At 41.1% G+C, this 22,729-nt stretch overlaps 1 protein-coding gene across 1 annotated transcript in view; it reads right to left on the reverse strand.

Moving 5' to 3' along the window:
• tgfb2 (transforming growth factor, beta 2) overlaps nt 1-18,973 on the reverse strand; it is a 56,718-nt gene extending 37,745 nt beyond the window's left edge. The window contains exon 1 of the mRNA XM_044359154.1: nt 17,577-18,973. Coding sequence (XP_044215089.1) covers nt 17,577-17,922 — 346 coding nt within the window. The 5' untranslated portion in view covers nt 17,923-18,973. The remainder of the gene's footprint in view (nt 1-17,576) is intronic.
• Nucleotides 18,974-22,729: the final 3,756 nt, after the last annotated feature.

The following is a 22,729-nucleotide window of genomic DNA, read 5'->3' on the forward strand; positions in this document are numbered from 1 at the left end:
AATTTTACGCAGCAGCAGTTATAGGTATAAATGTCTGTGTTTTTGATACTAATGCAGTGTCCATTCAAAACATGAAAGAAACAAACATTCTTAAGTTCTCTTTTGGAACCTCCAGGTGGTCTGTCACTTCCTTTTACTTTCCATAAAGATCTGGTTAATTGAGCTACAAAGATGGTCCTCCTGACACATCCTCTCTAAAGCCCTGTTAGTGATCACTGGGTTCTTGATCATTTCCCTGTCTAATGACCTTCAGGACACTGAGTTTGGTCAGCTTTCAAACTTGGTCTATTTCAGTGATGGAGCCCTATGGCTCCTGGGGACTTTGAAATAATAATAATAATAATTTTAATACAAATTTCCTCAAGACAATGATATTCTACAGACAATTCTTTTTTTACATATAACAAATTCTTACTTAGATAGGTGTGTGCCTTTCTAAATCATGACGTTTGTCATTTGAATTTGCCACAGGTGGACTAATATCAAGTTCTAGAGACAATGGAAGGATGATTAACGGATGGGCTACAACAGCAGAAAACCATGGCGGGTTGCACTCCTGTCAACCAAGAACAGAAATCTGAGACTGCAGCGGGCTCAGGCTCACCAAAACTGGAGAGCTGAAGACTAGAAAAATGTCACCTGGTCTGATAATTCTCTATTTCTGCTGAGACATGCAGATGGTAGGTTCATAATTTGGCGTCATTAGCATGAATCCATGAACCCAACCTGCCTCATGTCAACAGTCCAGGCTGGTGGTGGAAATGTAATGGTGTGGGGAATGTGTTCTTGGCACACTTTGGACCCCTTAATACCAATCAATCATGGTTTGAATGCCACAGCCTATCTGAGTATTGTTGCTGAACATGTGCATCCTTTCATGGCCACAATTTACCATCTTCTAATGGCTGCTTCCAGCATAATAATGCACCATGTCACAAAGCAGAAGTCTCAAACTGGTTTAATGAACATGAAAATGAGTTTAGTGTACTTCAGTGGTAGTCAACAGCTTTGGGATGTGGTAGAACAGGAGATTCGCAGCATGAATATGCAGCTGACAGATCTGCAAAAAAGATGTGATGCAATCAAGTCAACATGGACCAGAATCTCAAAGGAATGTTTCCGAGATCTTGTGGAATCCATGCCATGAAGAACTGAGGCTCTTTTGAGAGTAAAGGGAGGCCCTACTCAGTATCAGTATGGCGTTCCTAATAAAGTGCTTGGTGAGTATATATTGCTGTCTTTTCTGATACTACAGGTAGTAGTTGATAAATCAGACACAGTATTCTGAAATTCACACAGGGGCTTTAAGTGTTAAATCAAGCATCAACAGAGTGACCAAAATAATATTCTTTCATCATCAGAAATACTGTCAATGTTCAGTCACTCTTAAGCTAGTAAGATGCTGAAAGGTTCCTTCATGTTTTCATCTTAATAATTCACTTTTCACTGGTCTTAATAAAGTCTTTGACAGGCTTCTACTTAAACTGAATCTTGCTGCTAGACTGACGAAAAACTCCTTGTATACTGTACATAAAACTCTAAAGGGTTCAAAACCAGCAGACTCCCTGTTGCTTTATGTGCAACATTTGCTCAGATCCTGACACCATTCCAAGGTATCAGTGAGTAATTCAGTAAGAACTATTGCATTTCAGCAGAATCATATTGTTGTCCAAATGAATGATTAAGAGCAAGCAGTTTTACTGTTAAAACACAATGAGTTGGTAAAGTATTTGTTTCACACAAAGAGTTTGGTTTGGTAATGTGGAAAAGTGGCATCTGGTTTATTCCTTAGTTTGATTACATGGTGTATGGTATATAACAGTGTGGATACACCAATAGAAATGATGGACAAAACTAAGAAAATAAAACCAAAGTTGTAATAAAGTGGAATTTTCCTTTCAAGACAAATTTGTATCTTGGTGTTTCTGTCAGGTCTGGACCTCCTTCCAGGGTTGAAACGTGCCTGATCTCTGTGTGTGTTTGTGTTCATGTGTTTGGCTGTTTTTACAAGCCTCCCTTCACAAACCAACAGCCGCCACAAGACTGGGTTTATTTAGAGAAGTGAAGGGGAGATAGGCCAGAGGTTTCACTAAGACTAACTAAACACGATCCATCACACGTAGGCTCAGCAACATGCACACTGGGCTCTCCACATCACAACACACAAACACAAGACTTAGCAATGCAAACTAACAAAGAGCCACGTGCCCATACCTACATTTTCACTTCAAGACATGAACACACACCCTTAATTTTTCTCTGATTCCACATAGTCTTTTACAAATACACAGCACAGAGCAGGGCCCTCTAGTCTCTCTGAGAGGGCCTCTATATCACAGTCTCATTTTGTGAAAAATCAAGCAAAGGAGTTTAGCCACATTTTTTTTGGTGCCCTTGCTATCACAACTAAAAGAATCCACAAGGTGCCATTAAAACTAACCATTCATATTTAACCTCTAAAACCTCTTTCACACATAGTTCCCGGTAAATTACTGGGATAACCTGTCAGACACTGCTAGTGATTTTTACTATCACACATGCAGTTACATTCAGGAACATTCCATCTTGCACCTTTTCAGAAATGGCATGGCAATGCCGGTATAGATTGGCAAGAGACAGTCCAGCAGATGGCGGTAATGCAACACTTGTGGATGCCAACCGCCATAAAACTCAACAGAAGAAGAGGGCGAACCTCTCATAACTCAGATCAAACTTTCAAACTAGGCAGTCCTGATGAAATATGAATCAAGATTATGTTACTGCATTGCCTATTTCAAATTTTTTTCGGAAATATATTTTAGTGTACTGTTTAGCCATAATATGAGAAATTTGTGACACGGCCACCATGTTGACACCAGACGAGCTAAAACCAAGTACTGCCCAACTCGCAGTACGTCACCCACATGTCGAGTCTTGTGATTGGTTTGTTCGCTCCACGTGAAAGCGTCTTTCGTCAGATGGACATAACCCTTTACGTGCATGTCCCTGCAATGTTACTGCTTTCATTCACAACACAGACGTATCGGCATTTTTCCTGACATGTTACTAGGTCATGAGGTGAGAAATTCGTGGTATAGATTTCCCTGAATATCGATCCCTGCTTCCATTCACACATGACCCCATGCAGGAAATGTTCAGGAACATTTCAGGGATAGACTGTATGTGTGAAAGGGGCTTAAGAGATATGGTTCTTTTATCCATTTATATAAAAATGATTTTCACCAGCTGGAAGTCCTAACGGAAGCAAAAAATGGCAGTGGCTGCTACAAATGAAGAAAGAGGGGTTATTGCTGCTGGCTTGTTCATAACACTTTTTTCATATTTACGAATGGGAGACCAACATCAGCACTGCAACATATGACTGCAACACCTGAAGACATTTTCCTTCAATAATTATCAAAGATACCAGTAGATGTCACAGGAAAAGTCAAGGAAAAGGCTGTTTTGTTGGAACTGCTTTCTATTAGTGCAGAAAAGAGTTTTACATGGCTCTGAGAAGACTATTCTGGGTTACAATACCAGGATGAGAATAAATGATAGTTTTGGCTTTCATGATGGTCACTTTGTCACATCGTGATCGTAGTGTCATTAATTCTTGCTGTGACTTGGCTTGGATCATATATGTAATTGGAAAGAGGTTCCTCGGACCAACTGTACTTCACTGTTCCACCTGACAACACCAACATCATTCCTCTTTCTTCTCCTCTCTGTGCTTCTACTGGTCAACATCTCAGAAGTTGTCAAATTTGATGATGGCCAGGTGGCCTTGGGGTTAAGGTGCTGACCATAAATCACAATGTCCCACATTTGACAATGTAGACAATGTGATTTGGTTTAAAGCTGTAAAAAGCTTTTAGGTGGACCATTACTGACCTTGCTTTTTTTCAAGTCTGTCTGTCTTATAATACAATACTGACATGCCATTGTGGAAATGGGTCCTCTGGTTATCTGTAGCAATTCCTACTCTCCATAGTGACCCTGAAGCTATTCTCTGAACGTGACCTTGGCCAGGGACAACCGATGAGAATTAGCCTTCTAGGCTAACTCTGGCTCATTTAGAGTTGATTTCTGAGCATTGCCACTGTCAAATAGATGAATAAAATAAAAAAAATAAATTATATACCATTTAGTTACAGTATCAGAATCCCTATTGGAAGAGAAAAAGTCACATCACTGCATTGCTGTTAATACTTCAGTCCAGTGGTCTCAATTTGCCACCACAGACACATGCCATTAAGGGACTGTTCGTTATTTATCAGAGGGAGAGGGGGGACTGGGGTGTGACTTCATTTTTTATGGGGTTTTTTTATATCTTGACCCTCCCAGGAGCTACAAATATTTTTCCTTGAGCCTCCCTGAGTGACTGGGGGAAAATGCATGACCCTCCCTCCACCAGAAATAACCATATTTTAATATATTCACACCAAAGGTAGGTAGTATTGGAGAAAATAAAAGGCAAAGGCTGACCTTTTCCAACCATTACATTTAATAACGAGTCATGACTTTTAAACCAAACTTACTGTGTCCTCTCCTTTAATACTGCAAAAGTTAGCTGTCACAATTCCAGCTCTGAAATAATAAGACTAACTTAGTCCAGCCAATGTAATGGGCAAACAGCACGGAAGGATTGAGAGTTATCACCAAAACAAACAGCTGATTTCAAAATGCAAATCCTCTGTAAAAATAATCATATCATCACACAAGCTGTGTGTTCACTTCAGCAGAATATGGGTGCATGACAGCCACCCCTCCTACCACACAAAACTAACAAAATTTAATACGCCTACACATCACACACACACAACACAGCGTGCACAGTCAACATTAGCAACATGTGCATATTAATACAGTGGCAGCAGCAGCCAGAATAATAGATTTAAAAAAATTTGCCTTTGATGATCGCATTAACAAAAGTTACTTGAAAACAAAATCCTGGAGTTGAAGAAAGTCTTGGTTTTCTGCACCAAATTATCTCTGGTGTAGGTCTTCCTTTGCCGATTAACTCCAATTTTTCATTAAAAGTTAACCTTGAAAAAGACATGGATAATCCTCACTAGCCATGGTTACTCCCAGCTTGTTTATATGTTTTTCTCCGCTAGTTTGTGATTGTGTCCGCTCCATTTCAGTGCACTGGTGCACTGCGTCATCTAATGGCAAAGGCCAGGAAAACTGTTTAAACTATGTTTAAATGGAGTGTAATCTGTCAACCAGCAGCAGCAACCACGTAACTATCAGCTGACAAAACAAACAACAATGTCAGCCTACAGGATGAAAGCCATGGTAGCTTTCCTAGCTGACAAATAATTGCCAGCATGGACAGTAATGTTCGAAATATGATTTTATGTAAGCCTGAATGACATTCATCAGTTCTCTGTCTTGTCAATCTCCATTGACTTGTGTTAGTGTGGCACATGTAGTCGTGATGATGTGAACGCTGCTCTCACCGCTGAAATTTGGCATCGGATCTGCTGGCTACGCTAACTGTCCAATGGTGTACAGACACTACCTATTTGGTGCACCACAGGTTTACCAGCGTGGTGATGGTGTGGACCCATTCACAGAGCACAGTGGGCTGAACTTGTCATAAAGTAGCAACAATAAAACCCGCCCATTTAGAGGGAAGATATGGTTATGATTGGTCAATTTTACTGTCATTCGAATGACTGGGCCCTCTGTAAAATTATAGCTGGACCACCAATCACAGAGCTGAAAGCAGCATTTTCTTCCCAGCAACTGTGGAGGTGCAAAATTCTGATAGGCTGACAAAAGGGGTTTCTTTCATTTAACTCTTCACATTCCAACACAAACTGAATAGGCAGGTGTGAATGGTTTATTTCCTCTGAATTATTTTCCGAGTCCCGTCACCATACAGCAGTAAAACATGCATTTTTAAAAGAAAAAACGTATTTGAAAATACAAAATGCGGCTATTTAAAGTTGTATGTCCCTCTAAGCCAAAATAAAAAACACAAGTCCCTCCCCAGTGCTCTCATAAATAACAAGCAGTCCCTAACTCTCCATATAAATTGGACTAGCCCTCTCAGTCTTTCTTCTTCCTATTAAAAAAGTGACACATCCTTCCTGTAGACTCTTTGAAGGCCTGATTAGAGGCTGATCTGAAACCTGTGCCAAACAACACTTTCTGTCTTGCACCCCTTCGGCAATTTACACACCACAGGAATGTTTCTTCATACTGCTAATACCTGACCAGACAACAAGTCACTCTGCTGTAGTTTATCAAATTAGCAGCTTTCAAATGTTCAATTCAGAGCCATCAGTTCCTTTCTCTTCCTTTGCCTCAGCTTAGTGCTCAGACTGATTTCTTAGGGTGTTCATGCTGCAGACTGAACTGTTAGTAACCACTCCCATAATGTTTTAAAGTGAGTTAGCCAACACACACACACACACACAAAAAACAGGTTCAAAGTGTGTAATGTGGTGAATTGTTACCTGATGGGGAGCTAATTACTGCCTTTGAATTCAGCTCACTAAATAAAAGCAGAGAGAAACATGTGGTCCACATTTGCTTTGTAAATAGCAGCAAATCTTTGGCTCACTGTGTTCACTCCATGTAACAAACATGCTTTCTTTAAATTCTGTTTGAAATGTTTGCCAGGCTTATTAGTGTTTTGACAGGAGATTTACAGCAGTGGGCACTATGTGTCAGATGCACTGATGCTGGACTGTGTGTGTGTGTGTGTGTGTGTGTGTGTGTAAAAGGCAGAATGGGCTTGTGGCCTGCTGGGTGTGTGTGTGTGTGTGTGTGTGTGTGTGTGTGTGTGTGTGTGTGTGTGTGTGTGTTTCCAGGGCATTTCCAAAGCAAACAGCAGAATAAATCAGATGCCACATATCATTAAAGACAAACACTGGCTGTGAAAGAGCAGGTTTAATCAGTGGCTGAGCGAAACAGTCGGAGTCTGTTCAGCCATGCTTAGCAGCTTGTCTGCCTTTAAGGACAGATCTGCTTTATCAGGATCTCTCATAGTGTTACACTGCTGACCTCAGCAACAACATCAATCTGCTATTTTGACATCTTCTGCAAACGTCATGAGCAGCATCAATCTTTCAGTGTGTGTGATAAAGCAAGTGTCAACTGGAGTATGAAGGACGCTCCCAACACATGCTGTATGAACTCTGTGGAGTTGGTAGTCTGGAGGTTAGAGAAGCAGGCCTGTGACAGAAAGTCACTGGTTTGAAACCCCAGAACTAGAGCTGAGAAAATAGAAATCATACAGTATGTCCTAGGAATTCTGGTCATATATATCTAATGCTGTCTGGAATACAGCCATGTTTAACATATTAAAGAGAATGTTCATATTGAATGTATCTATAAAATGCTAATTACCTACATTGTTCTGTTGGTCAGTGCCCTGTATACTCACAATTAGCAGCATACAAAGCTCCAGCAAATATGAAAAATAGACAAATGGCCTGACATGACCATGTGTGAATTATGTATTGCAGTTTAACACAAAAGAAGAAAAACAGAGAAGACAGATAACTGCTACATAATTAAGAGAGATTTGTGTGCATGAATTTTGTTGACAACTTTGTTGTCCTATTTGTCTATCAGTTGTTGCTTTCAGGTCATGTCTGTGATGTGGATTTAAACCTTGCTGTGTGAAGTGTGAACCTTGAGCTCAGCTGCAAGTCATAGAAACCATGCAGCAAACAACACCCATGATAGTGCTTCAGTGAGGCTCTGCATCTTGGCTTTCTCTCTAGTAAACCTACACAAAGCCATTCTGCTGCTAGAAAGGCTCTTACGGGGTGTTCAGACCAACAACAGCTAGATTTATTTTTTTGTTTTATCTCAATTTAATCTCATTGAGCTAATGATCTCTTTTTTTTTCAAGAGAGACCTGAGAACAAGAGACATTCATAAGACAAGAACACAATCAGAATTCAGAACAACACAACTACACAGTCAATAAGCACTTCATAAAAACATGAGTCATAAAAAAACAGGTAATAAAGCTTCAAAATCTCCAAGAGGAGTGAAAGACTCCAGTTTGAAGGCAGTTTGCAGTTCATTCCATTTTAAAAGTGCTGCATACCTGAAACCAGATCTGCCAACATTAGTATGAACATATGAGATATCTAAGGTTAAGTAGTTACTGGATGGTGTTTCTGTGGTCACTGGATTTAAATGAGAGAAGAGATGTGAGGTGCTTTGGAAGCTTCAACAGTAGAGCTTTATAGATGAATATTATGAGATGATTATCTCTACTTGTCTGTAAGTAGAGTCTGTAAGCTTACTGTAACTTTGTAACATGTTACAGTAATATAATTACTTTTTTCAGTAACAGGTAGTGTAAGGGATTACAATTTGAAATTCAGCAATTACATCACAGTTACTAATCCTAGTAATGCTTTGTTACTTTTACACTTGTGGGTCAGCATGCTCACTGTCTTACTGGGAGGGTTGATATCAGTGTGGTCTCTGTGATCAGCTGACAGACTGCGGAGGAGGAGGAGAAATATAACTCACAGTAATTCCAAAGTTGTCTTATTAACATATTGTGTGTTCTTAGCTGGCTTGCTAACGTTAGTCAAGGGTACGCCTATATTCAGGAGTCACCTGACGCTAGTTTAATTTAGAGTTGGAATCCTGTGAATCGTGAATTGTGCATTCATTGAGACACGCAAACGCTAGCTGTTGGATGGTCAGTAAATCTTTCCAAACTGTTTTCTGCCTACTTGATAAACCACAAACGTCTCATTTTCTGCTTCTACATGTGTTAAGTACAAAAGATGCAGTGTGTGGCTGTGGAGAATTCTGAGTTGTTTAAAGGCTTTGACAGAGCTGACGGCTGAGTGATGAAAGTAAAGTAATGAGTAATGTAACGTTACTTTTGCTGCTGAGTAGTAAGTCATGTAATTACTTTTACAATGAGTAATGTGTAATCAGTAATCAATTTTCAAATAACTTGCCCAACACTGCTTGTGATACAGAGATCTAAGATGAGTTTGAAATTTGTATTTGGTGATAAAGCGTAATGCATAGCGGTGCAACAGATTACAAAACTCATGGTTTGGATCGTATCACGGCTTTGAGTCACGGATCCACCGGGGGAAAAGTGCACTTCTAACATCAGTTAGCAGCTACGTAGCTAATTAGCTGCTCAGCTGCAGCACATTAAACAGCATGTAAACATAACTGCAAATGTCGCTGCAGACCCGTTAAATGCTGGTTTGGTCGTTGCTCTTCAAAATCCTTGTTAATGACACACTGTCTGTCCATGACTTGTACTTATAGCAGTTTGTTTACGTTGTCTTAAATGACACATTCAATTTTGCAATTAATCCACGGCTCACGTGCGTGCCGAACCGTGGGGACACTAGTGATGCAGCGTTTAGTGAGTGATGATGTGGCAGCATGACAGTACAAATGATCTCCATAAACAAGGACAGATATTGAGGTTGACTGCACAATAGTTTTACAATTCAAAAAAGACAGACAGCCTTTAATTCTATACAAGAAGCCTAGTTTAATTTTTAATTTTTGCATCAAATGTTGAATATGAATAATATATTATAGTTATGGTTATATCTCTATTCTATTTTCATTTATTCTATTTATTTGATCTACATCTATGTTTATCTATCTTTATTCTATCTTTCTAATTATTCTACTATTTATATCTGTTTTTATATTTGAGTTTGTCTATTTAGTTATTGTATATAACTTAGCCTTTAATTGTATTTGTTTCTGTATTTTGATCTATGTCAAGTGGCTGCTGTAACTAACTAACTGTAACTAACTATCTAATCTTAAATGATAGTCTGCTGTAAAGCCAAATTCCTAAGTATTTGTATGACTCAGCAAGAGTAATGTGGGTTGTATGTGTTGTTGCACGGAGCTGTAGCAACAACACATACCCCCCCCCCCCCCCCCCCCCCCCCCCCGGTTGCAGTGACTGAGGCAGCAGTGCTGATGCCTGTATGATTAAAGTAATACTCCACACAAACTACATCTTTTGATGATCAAACACTTGACCCATGGTGACTTGAGTGGTGGTTTTATAAAGTTTTGTGTTTTATCCTTTACAGCCAACAGAGACTGGCTGCAGCGGGTTCCAGTAGTTTTTGTGGTAAAAAGAAATGCTCAGAATGAAACCACCTTGGCAGCTTAGTGTAGTCCTGCTGTTCATTTGTACGCTCAGCTACTGTTTCACCAAAATATTTTCATATAAACACACTCCGACTCATCTGGAGTGTGGTGACAGGTACCTACTTGTCACCAGATGCTGCAGTCAAACTCATTACATGGTAGTAAATGATTGTCTGAATGTGAGCTCAGTTGTCTTTCCTATTATAAATTAAATACACACATGCCAGGCTAGACAAACTCATAATTGCATCTTTTTGTAATCTCTATCTGAACAGAAAACTAAGTTCTAGTGTAGACATCCAGTAGGAGCAGATCCAGCACACAGTGGGGTCAGTGTGTTGGAAGGCTGCTGTGGGGGGATGGGGGGGGGGGGGGGGGGGGGGGGGGGGGGGGGGGGGGGGGGGGGGGGCTCTGGAACTCTAAAGTACTCCAGAGACATACAGTAAGCTGGAGGGCACACAGGCATTCTGTCCACTCAGCTCTATTACGGACACACAACTAGCCCAGACTGTTAGATTGTTAGATTGAGTCTTTTATAGGTGATGCAGACAGAACTATGACATTCATACATCCATATACATATACACAACAGCAATTGAGCTGATACACTCCTGAAGAATATTCAAGTCTTCATGAAATTATAATTACTGATGAGTTGTGAAACATCTAACTGATCAGACAGAGGCTTGATCACAAAGCTCAGCTGTGTATATTAATACCAGAGAGCAAGAGATCAAATGGGGACAAGAGTATTATACCATTCTTACTGCTTTTGGTCCAAGAGTTCCTGTAAAAACACCACTTTCAAGGCCTGTTTTTTTGACATTTTAAACAGAAGTTGGAAAGTTTGACTTGCAACAAAATACGATGTCCAAAGTGTCCAAATTGTTAAAATATGCATGTGTTCAAACAGTGACATTGCTCTCTTTGAGAGAGTAAAATGAGAGGATTGAAATGAAAACTGGAAACAGTTGGAAGCAACTCGGCTCAGGCTGGTTTGTAAGTACAAACTGCCTAATGCTTTTTACAAAAAGCAATATCCCTTTAAAGGGGACATATTGTAGAAAGGGATATTTCCATTTCTTTTTGGATTATAAAGCAGGTCTAGGTGCTATATAAATACTGTGAAACTATCAAAACACTCAGTCCATGGAGAAATGCATTCAGCCCATATTCAGAAACTGTGCCTTTAATTGAGCCGTTTGGACTTCTGTAAGGTTGTGATGTCACAACTATATGCTCAGTGTTTCCCCTACCATTGCTTTGGACGCCCACCCTGCCCTCCTGAAAGAAACAAAATATGTTTATTTGTGTTATTTACCTAATTTGCAATCGTGTGTGCATGTGCAATCGTTTCATTTCAGCTCAGTGTGAGAGTCTCTACTGTGTTGTCACACAGTGCTGTCATTTATGGTCATGCTAGTTTCTCTACTCTGCTCTCTTAGCTCCTCGACACACACACGGAGCAGAGCAGAGGAGAGACAGACAGTGGAGGAAATGCTACACAGTTGTTGGATGTCAGGAAGCAAATTTGTTGTTGCACAGGTTGGATAACATTATCCTCAGCGGTGGCCATCGCAATTTACCCGTGAGTTTTGCCCAGAGCCCTGGTTTTTCCTAGCTAGAGTAGACTACAATCTGTTACTTGTGGTTGGCCTGGACATGCGTCATTCAGAAAACAGTCAGCCAATTAGAAGAGAGAGGCATTGAGCAGACCCAAAACAGCCCAAGCTGAGTGAAACAGAGGGCTTGCATCCATGGTTTTACAAGTGTAACTTGGTGCTTTTTGACCATAAAAACATGCAGATGTTGGTAAATAGACCCCAACATGAAAATGGGAAAGATGCATAATATGACCTCTTTAATTTGAACAGCACTCATTGGCCACAGCATGGAGAGTTCCTCAACGTGATGCCTGTAGCACACGACAAATGCATCCTGCAGACAGAAGAAGTAGTCAAGGTATTCTAGACCTTGTGTTGTGTTCTGCTCAAATTTGACCAATTTAAAATATCCCACTGTCAAATACATTTTTTTTTTATTTGATTGCTTTAAGGCTTCAAATGTCATCCTTAAGTTGACCTGCAGGTGCAATGCCTCACACACACATAAAGACACACACACACACACACACACACACACAAACATACAAACACACACGGAGTAAAGGTAAAGTTGTCATTTGAACCATGGGAACCACACAGGTAGTTATGAGAACTAGCAGTGTGGTTTTGAACACCAAAGCATTAGACTCTCCATTCTCACAGACGTGTCAGAAACAGAAGACAACACAGAACATGATGCAGATTAATGAAGAAGAAGTGTCAAATGTTGAGAGAGAGGAATCAAAGAAAGGAGATGTGCTCTGGACTTCATAAATATAAAGAACAATAAAAAGATATAAATTCAGAATCCACGGTCAGTTGAAAGAATAATGCTGGACATGACTAACTTGGAGGGCAGATGTGTGTACAGTGACAGGTGGAGCGAGCCTGACACAACAGACTTGCAGGCATCTGTAGATCTGTTCATTTTATGAACATGTTATTCTTGTTCTTGTGAAAATGTGTTCTTTGTGAACAAAAAGGTTTTGACTGTAAACACAACAGATGTTATTCTGTCACTGAACTGAAATATTGAGAATAATTTCAAAGGAATAAACCTAATAAACTTTGATAAACAAACCTCTTTAAGAAAAAAAATCTTCAAAAAATTTTGCTCTGATCTTAACTTAAGTCAAATTACTAAATAAAATGGTTCTTTCACTCACAGGTGAACAGTGCAGTTTCAGGGAAAAGATCATTTAAAAAATGTAGAACTTGTAGTCAAGAATGGGAATGAAGCAAAACATCCATTTTTGGACAAAAACACAAGTAGTGAAAGTGTGAAACAAGCACAGCATGAAGGCTAGATGTGCCAGTCTGGGAAATGAATGTGATAGACATTCTGCTATCATTGCTATGGATGACAGTGACCTACCCTGACAAGCTGACATGCAGCATTGTGGGTTGACCTCAATATGCTGAAGGTGTGCAGGCTTAAATAGAAAAGAGTGAGTCTGTGTTTTTAAATGTATTTTACACCTGGTACCTCCTCATCACAACTTCATAGCTTTAAATCTAAAAATAACAAATGATTGGAGTTTGTTTGTTAGTCAAGCCTTAAGAACAAGCTGACAGTTTCCTTTTTTAATGACTGTTTGTAATGAGGAGAGATGTATAAGGATCCTCAGCTGGACTGGAACAGGGGACATTGCAATTCATGGTTAACATCTTTATCCTGACTGGGGCGCCCCAAGACAATTTAATTATAACATTATCAAGAAGATGTCAAAAATGTTGAGATTTCAAATGAAATGTCTCGATACGTCAGAATATCAGACGTCTTTACAGCCATGAGAGAAAACTGTATGCATGTTACAGTATGTTAACATGAGAACCACTGTTTGTTATCTCTACATAATGAGATCATTAGATTGTTATCAGGGAATTGTACCACAAACCATAACTGCTCATGGTGAAAGTACAAGACAATAAGATGATTAAAGGGGTAATTCTACAATTAAGTATTGCACTTCCATTAAGTTGGGGGACTCACAAGACACAGATTAAAAAAAGAGTTATCAAAATCTGTGCAGTAGAGGCTGACATATCCTGACTTTTAGACCCTACTGTGGCTCAAGCTCCAAAAACACAGGATCCTACATTTCCCATAATGCAACTAATACCATCTTTGCATTAGGCCCGGTAAATGCCAAGCAGGGAGGGTTTTTCAAACTTGATGCCTGTTTTTGATTTATAAATCTGAATCTCCAAACTGAGGTAACATCACTATGACATCATCAGGGTTATTTCATTATATCATATCATACAACTGTTTTACAGGCTGAGTAGAACTCCCAGTGACTAGTAAACTGATATTTATGTGTAAAATGAGTTTATGTTATTAGCAACCATGGCTAGTCTGAGCTCCTGCAAATAAATGCCAATGCAAAGACAAAAGAACAGGATGGGAAGGAATAGTATATGTTGGAATTTTCCATGGAGGAGTGGCAGAGCAGAGTGGCAGGCAGGGTAAGCACAATGCCTCACAGCTAACTGGGTTCAAATAGACGACTGACGTCTGTGACAGTGTCTGCAGCTACCCCCACCCCCTCAACACACTCACACACACACACACACACACACACACACACACACACACACACACACCACACCCACCCCTAACCCTCCTGCCAACATTTCTGTAAGGTTTCCAGTGCCGTTGTGCCCCACATTGCTGTCTCTGAGGACTTCCTGGCGCCCAACCAAATAAGGCTGATACCCTTGTGTTTGTGTTTGTGTATATATGTGTGTGTGTGTGTGTGTGTGTGTCTGTGATATTCACTTTCACAACGACTCACGCACACGTCAAGTGAAAGAGACTAAATAAATATGGCCTATCAGCTGAAGGGTTAACTGCCTGATCTCTCTCCTGTCAGCATGTCTCCAGATGTGAGGACCTGGCCAGTGTCACCAGTTCACATGAATGGGAATCAATTCTGGCCTCTTTCCTCCCCGCGTGTTGACTCAGTATTATTTATACCCTGTAAATGCTTCCCTGACTGCACTTGGCATCCAGCCCGATTTATTCATATTTAAGGTATTTACGCAAGAGGCAGGGCCAAGGATAACATTTAACACAAAATACACCTCAGGGCATACAAAATGTCGTGCTAATTTATTTTTGCTTCAGTTCATGTGCTCACATTTCTGATGTGAAGGGAAACCATATCTGGGTTAATGGCTCCGCAGTTTCTTTTAATATGATTATTTTGTTTATACAGCCATGCCTTTTTTTCTAATGTGCTTTTGATCCGCTGAGGGGGAAATTCATCTTCTCCACATGGGAGGTCAAAGGTCAGGGTCAGCTACAGAGCAGCAACACTGAAGGAAAAGGAACCCACACCTTCTACTTGAATGATTATTATACAAACATGGCTTCCTCTGCAGTCAGTGTATATTACTGCTTATAGCAGATAAACACACGTCATACACACAAACTCGAAGCTTTTTTACACACAGCCTTTTGGTTTGTAAGCACACATTTTAGTTCAGTCAGTGAGGATTGGAAAACCCCTCACGTTGGGCATTATTCTACACAAGTCCATACATAGGAGTAGTTCAGTTGTAACAGTTTAATCACATTTTAGGGTAGACATTGATGTAAATTAATAAAGGCACACTCCACCATTTTTTTTCAGATAAAATCTGAAAATTTTAACAAAGCGTAGTCACACCACATGTCAATGACTCGTTGTTATGTCACCTTGTGCAGAAAACATATTCCAGGACGCCAAAGGGAAAGAAGCTGATAAGTTGGAACAGCTACATACAAACACTGTTCACAAGGACAAATGGCTCATTAACAGTATGGAATAGTAATGTCATTACTTTTTCAGTAATGAGTAGTGTAAGGGATTATTATTTGACTTCCGGAAATTACAGTTACTGATGCCAATAACGCTCTGTTACTTTGTCATTTTGAGAGTCGGTTGGTTCACTGTCAGATGAGTCTGGTCTCTGTGTTCAGTGGACAGACTTTGGAATGTGTTAGCTTGGCTCAGCATGGGGGCCAAATTGCATGATTTTCTTCAAAAACTGGAGGTTGTGTATGTAATGGAAGATGCCCAGATGAAAATGTACTTGGTTTAAAGTGTATATGATAGAAAATAAGAAAGCTATTAACAAAAAAAACAATGACACTGCACAATTAATGAAAAATGGTGAACGATGAACCTTTGCTGAATGTCTGAATATCAAACTTAAACTACCTGTGCTCATTCTAGCATAGTGTGTGTAGTGATGTGATATTTGTGATATATTGTGTCAATCAGGTGAAAGGTTGGAAGAGGACAAATATTACTGACAAAATATGGGGCACATTATCTGTGCACATCCAAATAAAGTATTTGTTTTCCCCTCTAGCCCTGCTGTATATAACATGTATGAAATGCAGCCATTGTGCTTGCATATTTGTATTGTGATATTTAAGTCAATACCCTAACTAACTAACTAACTAACTAACTAACTAACTAACTGCGTTGTGTATTGGACTCTCTGACTTGAAATGTGAAACTGCTGTAAATAAAAGCTTGGGTGAAATGAGATTGCGTGAGTTTGTGTGATTGTTGAAGACAAACTTAAATTTAGGACAATTCTTGGATCATTGTGGTCTGTGTCTAACTGCTCACAATACACAGTACAATAACAACTTGTCTTTGCAAGTCATTGTTGTGATACCACCATTCTGATGTCAGTACCAACATTACATTTAGAAATCTGAAAACAATACTGTGTTTAGTTCACTCCCTTCGTCTTTTAAAGCTGCAATACGCAGCCGCTTCTACATGAAATCACCAGTAGAATGATCTCCTCCGTGATGCTTTACCTTAACCTTTGCCGTGTGAAGTTCAAGCACAGAGAAAAGCAGAGAGACAGACAGCAGTGTACTGCAGGGCTGGTTTGTCCGGTATATTGTACACAGCTGTGATGCTGGTGCACAAGGGACTGAGTCAGCTGAGTGAGAGTTTTGGGGATGGAACTTGATCAACTGAGGGGAGGAAAGTGGGAGTAAATATGCCTTTACGTGATAGTTCACCAAATTACAAAAAAATAAAATCTCACTCCCCTCTGGTGGTATCTATCCAATTACAGGGTTTTGTTTTTTTATTGTTCAGGTTTTTAGATTTCTGCCTCCACCTCAGTACAATGCAGTTTAATTTGTGGTACACTTAAAAAAATCAACAAACATCATAATCTTCCCAGAACCAGAGTCCCAATAACTCTGGACAATCCACAGACCTCACTGTTAACAGTTTTCATGAGGACTATTATTTTGGTATAAATTAGTTCTAAACATAGGGATGGAGGCAGAAATTGAGATGGAGGCATAGTAGTAGTAGTAGAGGCCAGGGCTCTCTAACAGGTCAACAAAGCTTAAACTCACAGTCTGAATGCAGCTTTCTGGAGGTGATGTTAAACATTTTAGTTAACAGATCTAATGCTGCACAGTACTGAGCGTACAGCTCCAGGATTTATTGAACATTTGGGGGCTTCTGGCTCTGGTGATGGCCATGCACTTGGCTGCACTCTGAGGAAGAGGAGGGGAAGTTCAGCTCAGACTGCAGAGTTGTTGATGCCTGCAGTTCAGCTCCAACTCTCCTTTCTGGCTGTTTTCCCCTGCACTCATCCAGGAGAGCATGATGGGACGGATTTTCCAAAAACAATTACAAACACACGTGACCACGCACAGACGCTATTTGGGACTGTGTGTATGCAAGGCTTTTAAATTTCACACTCAAGTAACATCAGTAAGGGCATTTAAGGGCCTACACGTGTGCGTGTGCACATACGCGCGCGCGCACACACACGCACACGCACACACTCACTCACACACACACACACACACACACACACACTTACTCTCTGACGGGTAGAAAGGCTGCATGTCGATCTTGTGCACCTCCTTGGCGTAATACTCCTCCTCGCTCCGCTGTCGCTCGCACGTAGCCGCCCGTTCGTTCGCCTTCTCCTGCAGCAGGTCCCGGGTGCTGTTGTAAATGGCGACAATGTCTCGGGACACCTCCTCGGGCTCGGGGAAGTCCTCCGGGGGGCTCGTGAGCTTCAGCTTGCTCAGGATCTGCCCTCGGATGGCCTCGATGCGCTTCTTCTTGAACTGATCCATGTCAAGCGTGCTGCATGTGGACAAACTGAGCGCCACGGTGGCTAAATCCAAAGTGAGGAGAAGACTGACGATACACAGGTTCATCTTCTCCGCCAACGTCTTCAAATCTCGATTTGAAAAAAACAGATTGAGGAAAATATTCACCGGGGCGATTTAAATGTCACCAGGAAGACTCATTTCTTGAGCAAAAATCAAAACGGTTCAAAAGTAGAGAGCATTTACGCACACGAGCCAACTGGCCCCGAAATGATACTTGAAAATCGTATTGTTCTGATTCCCCAGTTTCAGTCAAGTGTATCTGAAAATCCATTCAACTGAGTAGACACAAAAAGAAACGGTCAGAAGAGATCGCACCGACCTATTCCCGGCTGGCAGTGAACGCACACCGAGAGTGCGTAAAGATGCAGCTGAGTGTTGGCAGAGCTGGACGTGCGGCCATCAAACGGGTCTGAAATATCTGGTTGAAAACAGGAGAATGAAAAACAGCTGAGGGGTTATCGTCAGCGAGACGCACAGCCGTGTAGCCTGCGGGACTTAGCACACCTCCACCACATCAGAGCGCTCAGCTCGCAGCTCTCCAACCGCACTTCAACCGACACCAACCCGAGCTCTGAGACTTCTGTCTGTTAAACTTCAGAGTCTTGGTAAGCGATTCATTGCTTTTTTTTATGATCAAAAACAGATCACAAACGTGTTTTAGAAAAGCAAAGCCCCAAAACGCAGTCCTGGCGTTGAGCAGGGACGCAAGGTGCGAACGTTTTCTGTGGTGGCTTAACACGTTCTGGCGAAATCAGAGATCCACATAGAGTTGAAATTTCACGATGAAAACGTTTTCCTTTATAAGCCACTTGGTAAAAAAACAGTTCGGAGCTTCCCCTCGATGTGATGCAGAGCGCTTTTGCGCGTCGTCCCTCACCCCATCTAGTTGGGCAACGGCTCGTCTTTTACGCGTGCCAAGCGGACAGCAGTGGCTGCTTGTAGGAGATTTATAAGGGACTAATGTTACCACGTGCTCCCCCCTCCGCCCGCTTCAAACCGAGGTTGTGGTCATGCACTGTCGGAGCAGGGGACCCCTTCAATTCCACGTTACGAGACGATTTATTGTAAATAGGAGTGCTCGCTGTGCCCATTGGGACAGCGCTGCAACGGCTAATGGCTCATTGGCTCCTGGTGCGTCGTGACGCTGGGTCTTAAAGCCGGTCAGACCGAGACTTCTGGAGATTTGTCAGCAGAGAGAAATATCCCTCTCGTTTTCTGCCTCAGAAATTCGTAGAGGTTCCTGTTACATTTTATAATTCCATCAGAGGAAGGTGAACATGGTAAGGAGAGGCTATTTTATTAGTATGTACAAGCTGCTATAATCTGTGTGAACGGATATGTGTGTGTACATGCTCTCACCTACCATCATATTCCACTCCTTAGTATTGTGTTTTTGTTTTGTTGAAGAGTGTATCTCTAAAATATTGATTAAAGACAGGCAGGTTAAAAAAATGTAATTACAATTAAATCTTCATATTGTTTCCAAACTCTCATGATGTGATTACAATGAACAAGAAGAAATACTGATGGCATTAGCTCAGTGTCCTCAGTGGTCAGTACAGCTCTGGAAGTGTTCTCAGTGCAGGATCCAGCAGGATCAAGACCACAATGGAATTACACTCCATTACAATAAAAGTCCTGCAGAATGTGGGCTAATATAAGTTTTGTTTTTTTACTTATTTTTAAATTGTTTGGTAAAAGAAAAAAATATTATAATGCATTGTATTGATATAAAAGATGATCATATGTTTTGCATGTAAAACCTGAATCTGCAACAACAATTAAAGTTGTGAAATAAATGTTTTGGAGGTAAAAGTGCAAATATTTCCCCCTGAAATGTAACGACAAAGGTATAAACCCACTTACCCATGTGCCTTTCACTAGCTCCTACACACACACACAAAATACCTTTACCTTTCATTGTAATCGGCTATTTGTTTTGTTTTCTCATTCTTTATTTGCTCACCCATTCATTCATTCAATCTTCTCATTCACTGTCCTCCCTCCCATGTCAATTCTTGTCATGTTTCAAAGCAACAGGTGGAGCAGAGCTCTTAAACATGTTAAAAGCTGATTGGCTGCGGCGGTGTATGTTGCAGCACAATCAGAGCTCCTGATCGGAGTCTGGAAACACTGTTAAGCCCACGACAGGTGCCTCAGCGAAGACTCAGCCAAATCCATGGAGCAGGAGGTCTTCTCTGTCTCTGTCAGCTGATTGGCTCATGTCAAAAAATATCACTGGGCAGGACTGTCTCCACTGTGTGCACCTCCACCTTCTCCTCTGTGCGCTCTCTGAGCCTGCTGTGTAACCAGCTTGATTTACACTCACACCCCTCAGAAAATCCCACTTTTTTCATTATTTGCCAAGGTCTGGTGCTGGCCCTCCACACTCTGCCCAACCACAGCCGGCCATCCATCAGCTCTGACAGCCGCTCACTGACTCTATGCATCCAGAGGCTGCTGTAGACCAGATGTTGTCACTAAATCAGTACCCACACAGACAGATGTAAGATTACTGAGGTGTGTGTGTGTGTGTGTGTGTGTGTCTCATGCAGAACGTCCCTTCCAACACCTGTTCCACACAAAGAAAACTGCTTTAGCAGCACACAAGAAGACCATGGGACTAGCATTTTATGTTTTCAGCACCTGAGTTGGATGAACTCAGTCCCAATCAAATCTGTACAAAGGTTTGAAATGATCAAACCAGCATTATTCTCACTTTATTACAACTTTACTAACATATGCACTTCTAAGACTCTCTCTCCTTACCACACAGAGTCTTATGATGAATACAGATCTTGGATTTTTGACTCAGTGATTTTTAAATTTATTTTTTTTACTTTCAACTCAAGGGCCACTTATTGAGTTGTTCTGGAGCTTTCAACTATAACATGCAGTCTTCATGGGCAGATCTTGTTTTCTCAGTTGTCATGCCACCGTGAATGTACAAACTTTTATGCTAATTACTATCACTATCTAAATATATGTACACTTTTAAATGTTGAGCACTTTGACGGAAAAAATCAACAATCAATGATTCAACAATTTTCAATTCAATTGGTTGAAAGTTTCACACTTGTTTCACCCGTACATCACCCCCCCCCCCCACCACCCCCCCCCCCCCCCCCCCCCCCCCCAACCCATTTTGCTCAGAGCCCCATAAAGCAACCATCTGCCACATGGGAGCTGCACTTCCACAATTATATAATTTATTTCCTCTTTTTCAGTTTATGTAATCAAATCAAAACACTGTACTTGCAATCCATACATGCTGCCACCATCTGCGATGAACTGTATTCCTACACTGCAACACCCAGTCACAGATTTGCTGTGTCAGGTTTTGGCACAGGGCCCTAGAAGACAGATTACCAGACTCATCTGCTATGACAGAAGTCCTCGTCCTTACCGTGTTTCCAGATCTCAGCTATTCATGAATTACTGATAGAAATGATGATCAAAACCACTGAAGTAAAGGTTCAGTCACATGATTCTTCCGCCCTTCAAACTATTGGCTTTGTTGCCTGTTCACCAATATTAAAGCCTGCACGATGGAAAAATTCAAGCAGGCATTTCCTGTTTCGGTGTGATCTCCAGCGGACTCACTTTTGTTCAACTTTGACCTGCAGATTCACACTTTCGACCAATTGCAACACTGATGCACTGTGTTTAGAAATGGAAAGGTCATCTTTCAGACGGTGTGTCATCGCATTCCTCTCTTACTGAACAGAAGGCTAATGTAACCATACCTTCAGAGCCAATTTATCAGCCAAATCTTACTTTGACTCAGGCCTTATGTGACGCCTTCAAGTTGACCTGGATTTTTTCAGCTTTTGGTATTTTGTGTGAGAGTCACAAAGTGAGTGAGAAGTCAGTGTTTGCTGGTGGCTTTGACCAGAGTGAGGATACTAAGTGTCAGAGACAGAGTGGAGGTGGTAGATGAGGCGAAACAGCGGCCCGTTCCCCAGGATGTGTGTGTCAACAGGGGCCAGGATAAAAGGCAGCATACCAAAGTGGCAGGCCGCAGTGTTGCCATGACAGACGAGCGTCCAGCGCGGTGCAGACAGCCCAACGCGTCGCCTGCGTCCCTCTTCTCTGTCGATAACACCCTGTGCAAATATTTCCATGGGTTGTGCTGCCGCCGAGGGCCAGACACAGGAAGCTCCGAAGTAAAACAAGTCAAGAGAGTGAGAGGAGTGAGCACAAGTGAGCGCCACGTCACCTCACTGGGTCACTGCCAGAGCAGCAACCTGCTGATATTCAAATACTGCATTCACATGTTATACCATACTATCACATTACAAACAACTCTGTTTAAAGTCATCTGGTGAGACCAACTGATCTACTAACATCAAAGCCTGATATATCTTATTGACCCCCATTGATTAGTCACACTGTTGCACTGGGTAACATGTTCCTTCATCACCATGAACACACACACACACACACACCGTCCTGCTACCAGAAATACTCACTAGAATATCAAACGTGGATTCATCCACCACTGAAAATAGTCCCCAACAAAATGCATTATTTCCTCCTGTTCAAGTAACATTTGATAAAACTACAGTGAGCAGCTGTTTAAGGAATTTACTGAGACTTTTTTTTTTAAACATGTTTTTAAGGATTTATGTTCTTCAGTGGGAACCAATCAGCTTGGAGCTGGGTGTAACAGACAGGAAATCAGGAAGTATTGAGAGACAGACTAACAGCAGTGGTTCCTAAACCCCTAAAATGAAACAATGTCTGTGATACACTTCCACGTACAGGTTGTATTCTGTCACTTTATCAAAATAGTTTTTAGAGGCCTAAAGATAATAAAGAGATAAAATGATCGAGTAATTCATGAGGGGAA

The sequence above is a fragment of the Thunnus albacares genome, chromosome 8 (genome assembly GCF_914725855.1).
Source record: "Thunnus albacares chromosome 8, fThuAlb1.1, whole genome shotgun sequence".
Taxonomy (NCBI): domain Eukaryota; kingdom Metazoa; phylum Chordata; class Actinopteri; order Scombriformes; family Scombridae; genus Thunnus; species Thunnus albacares.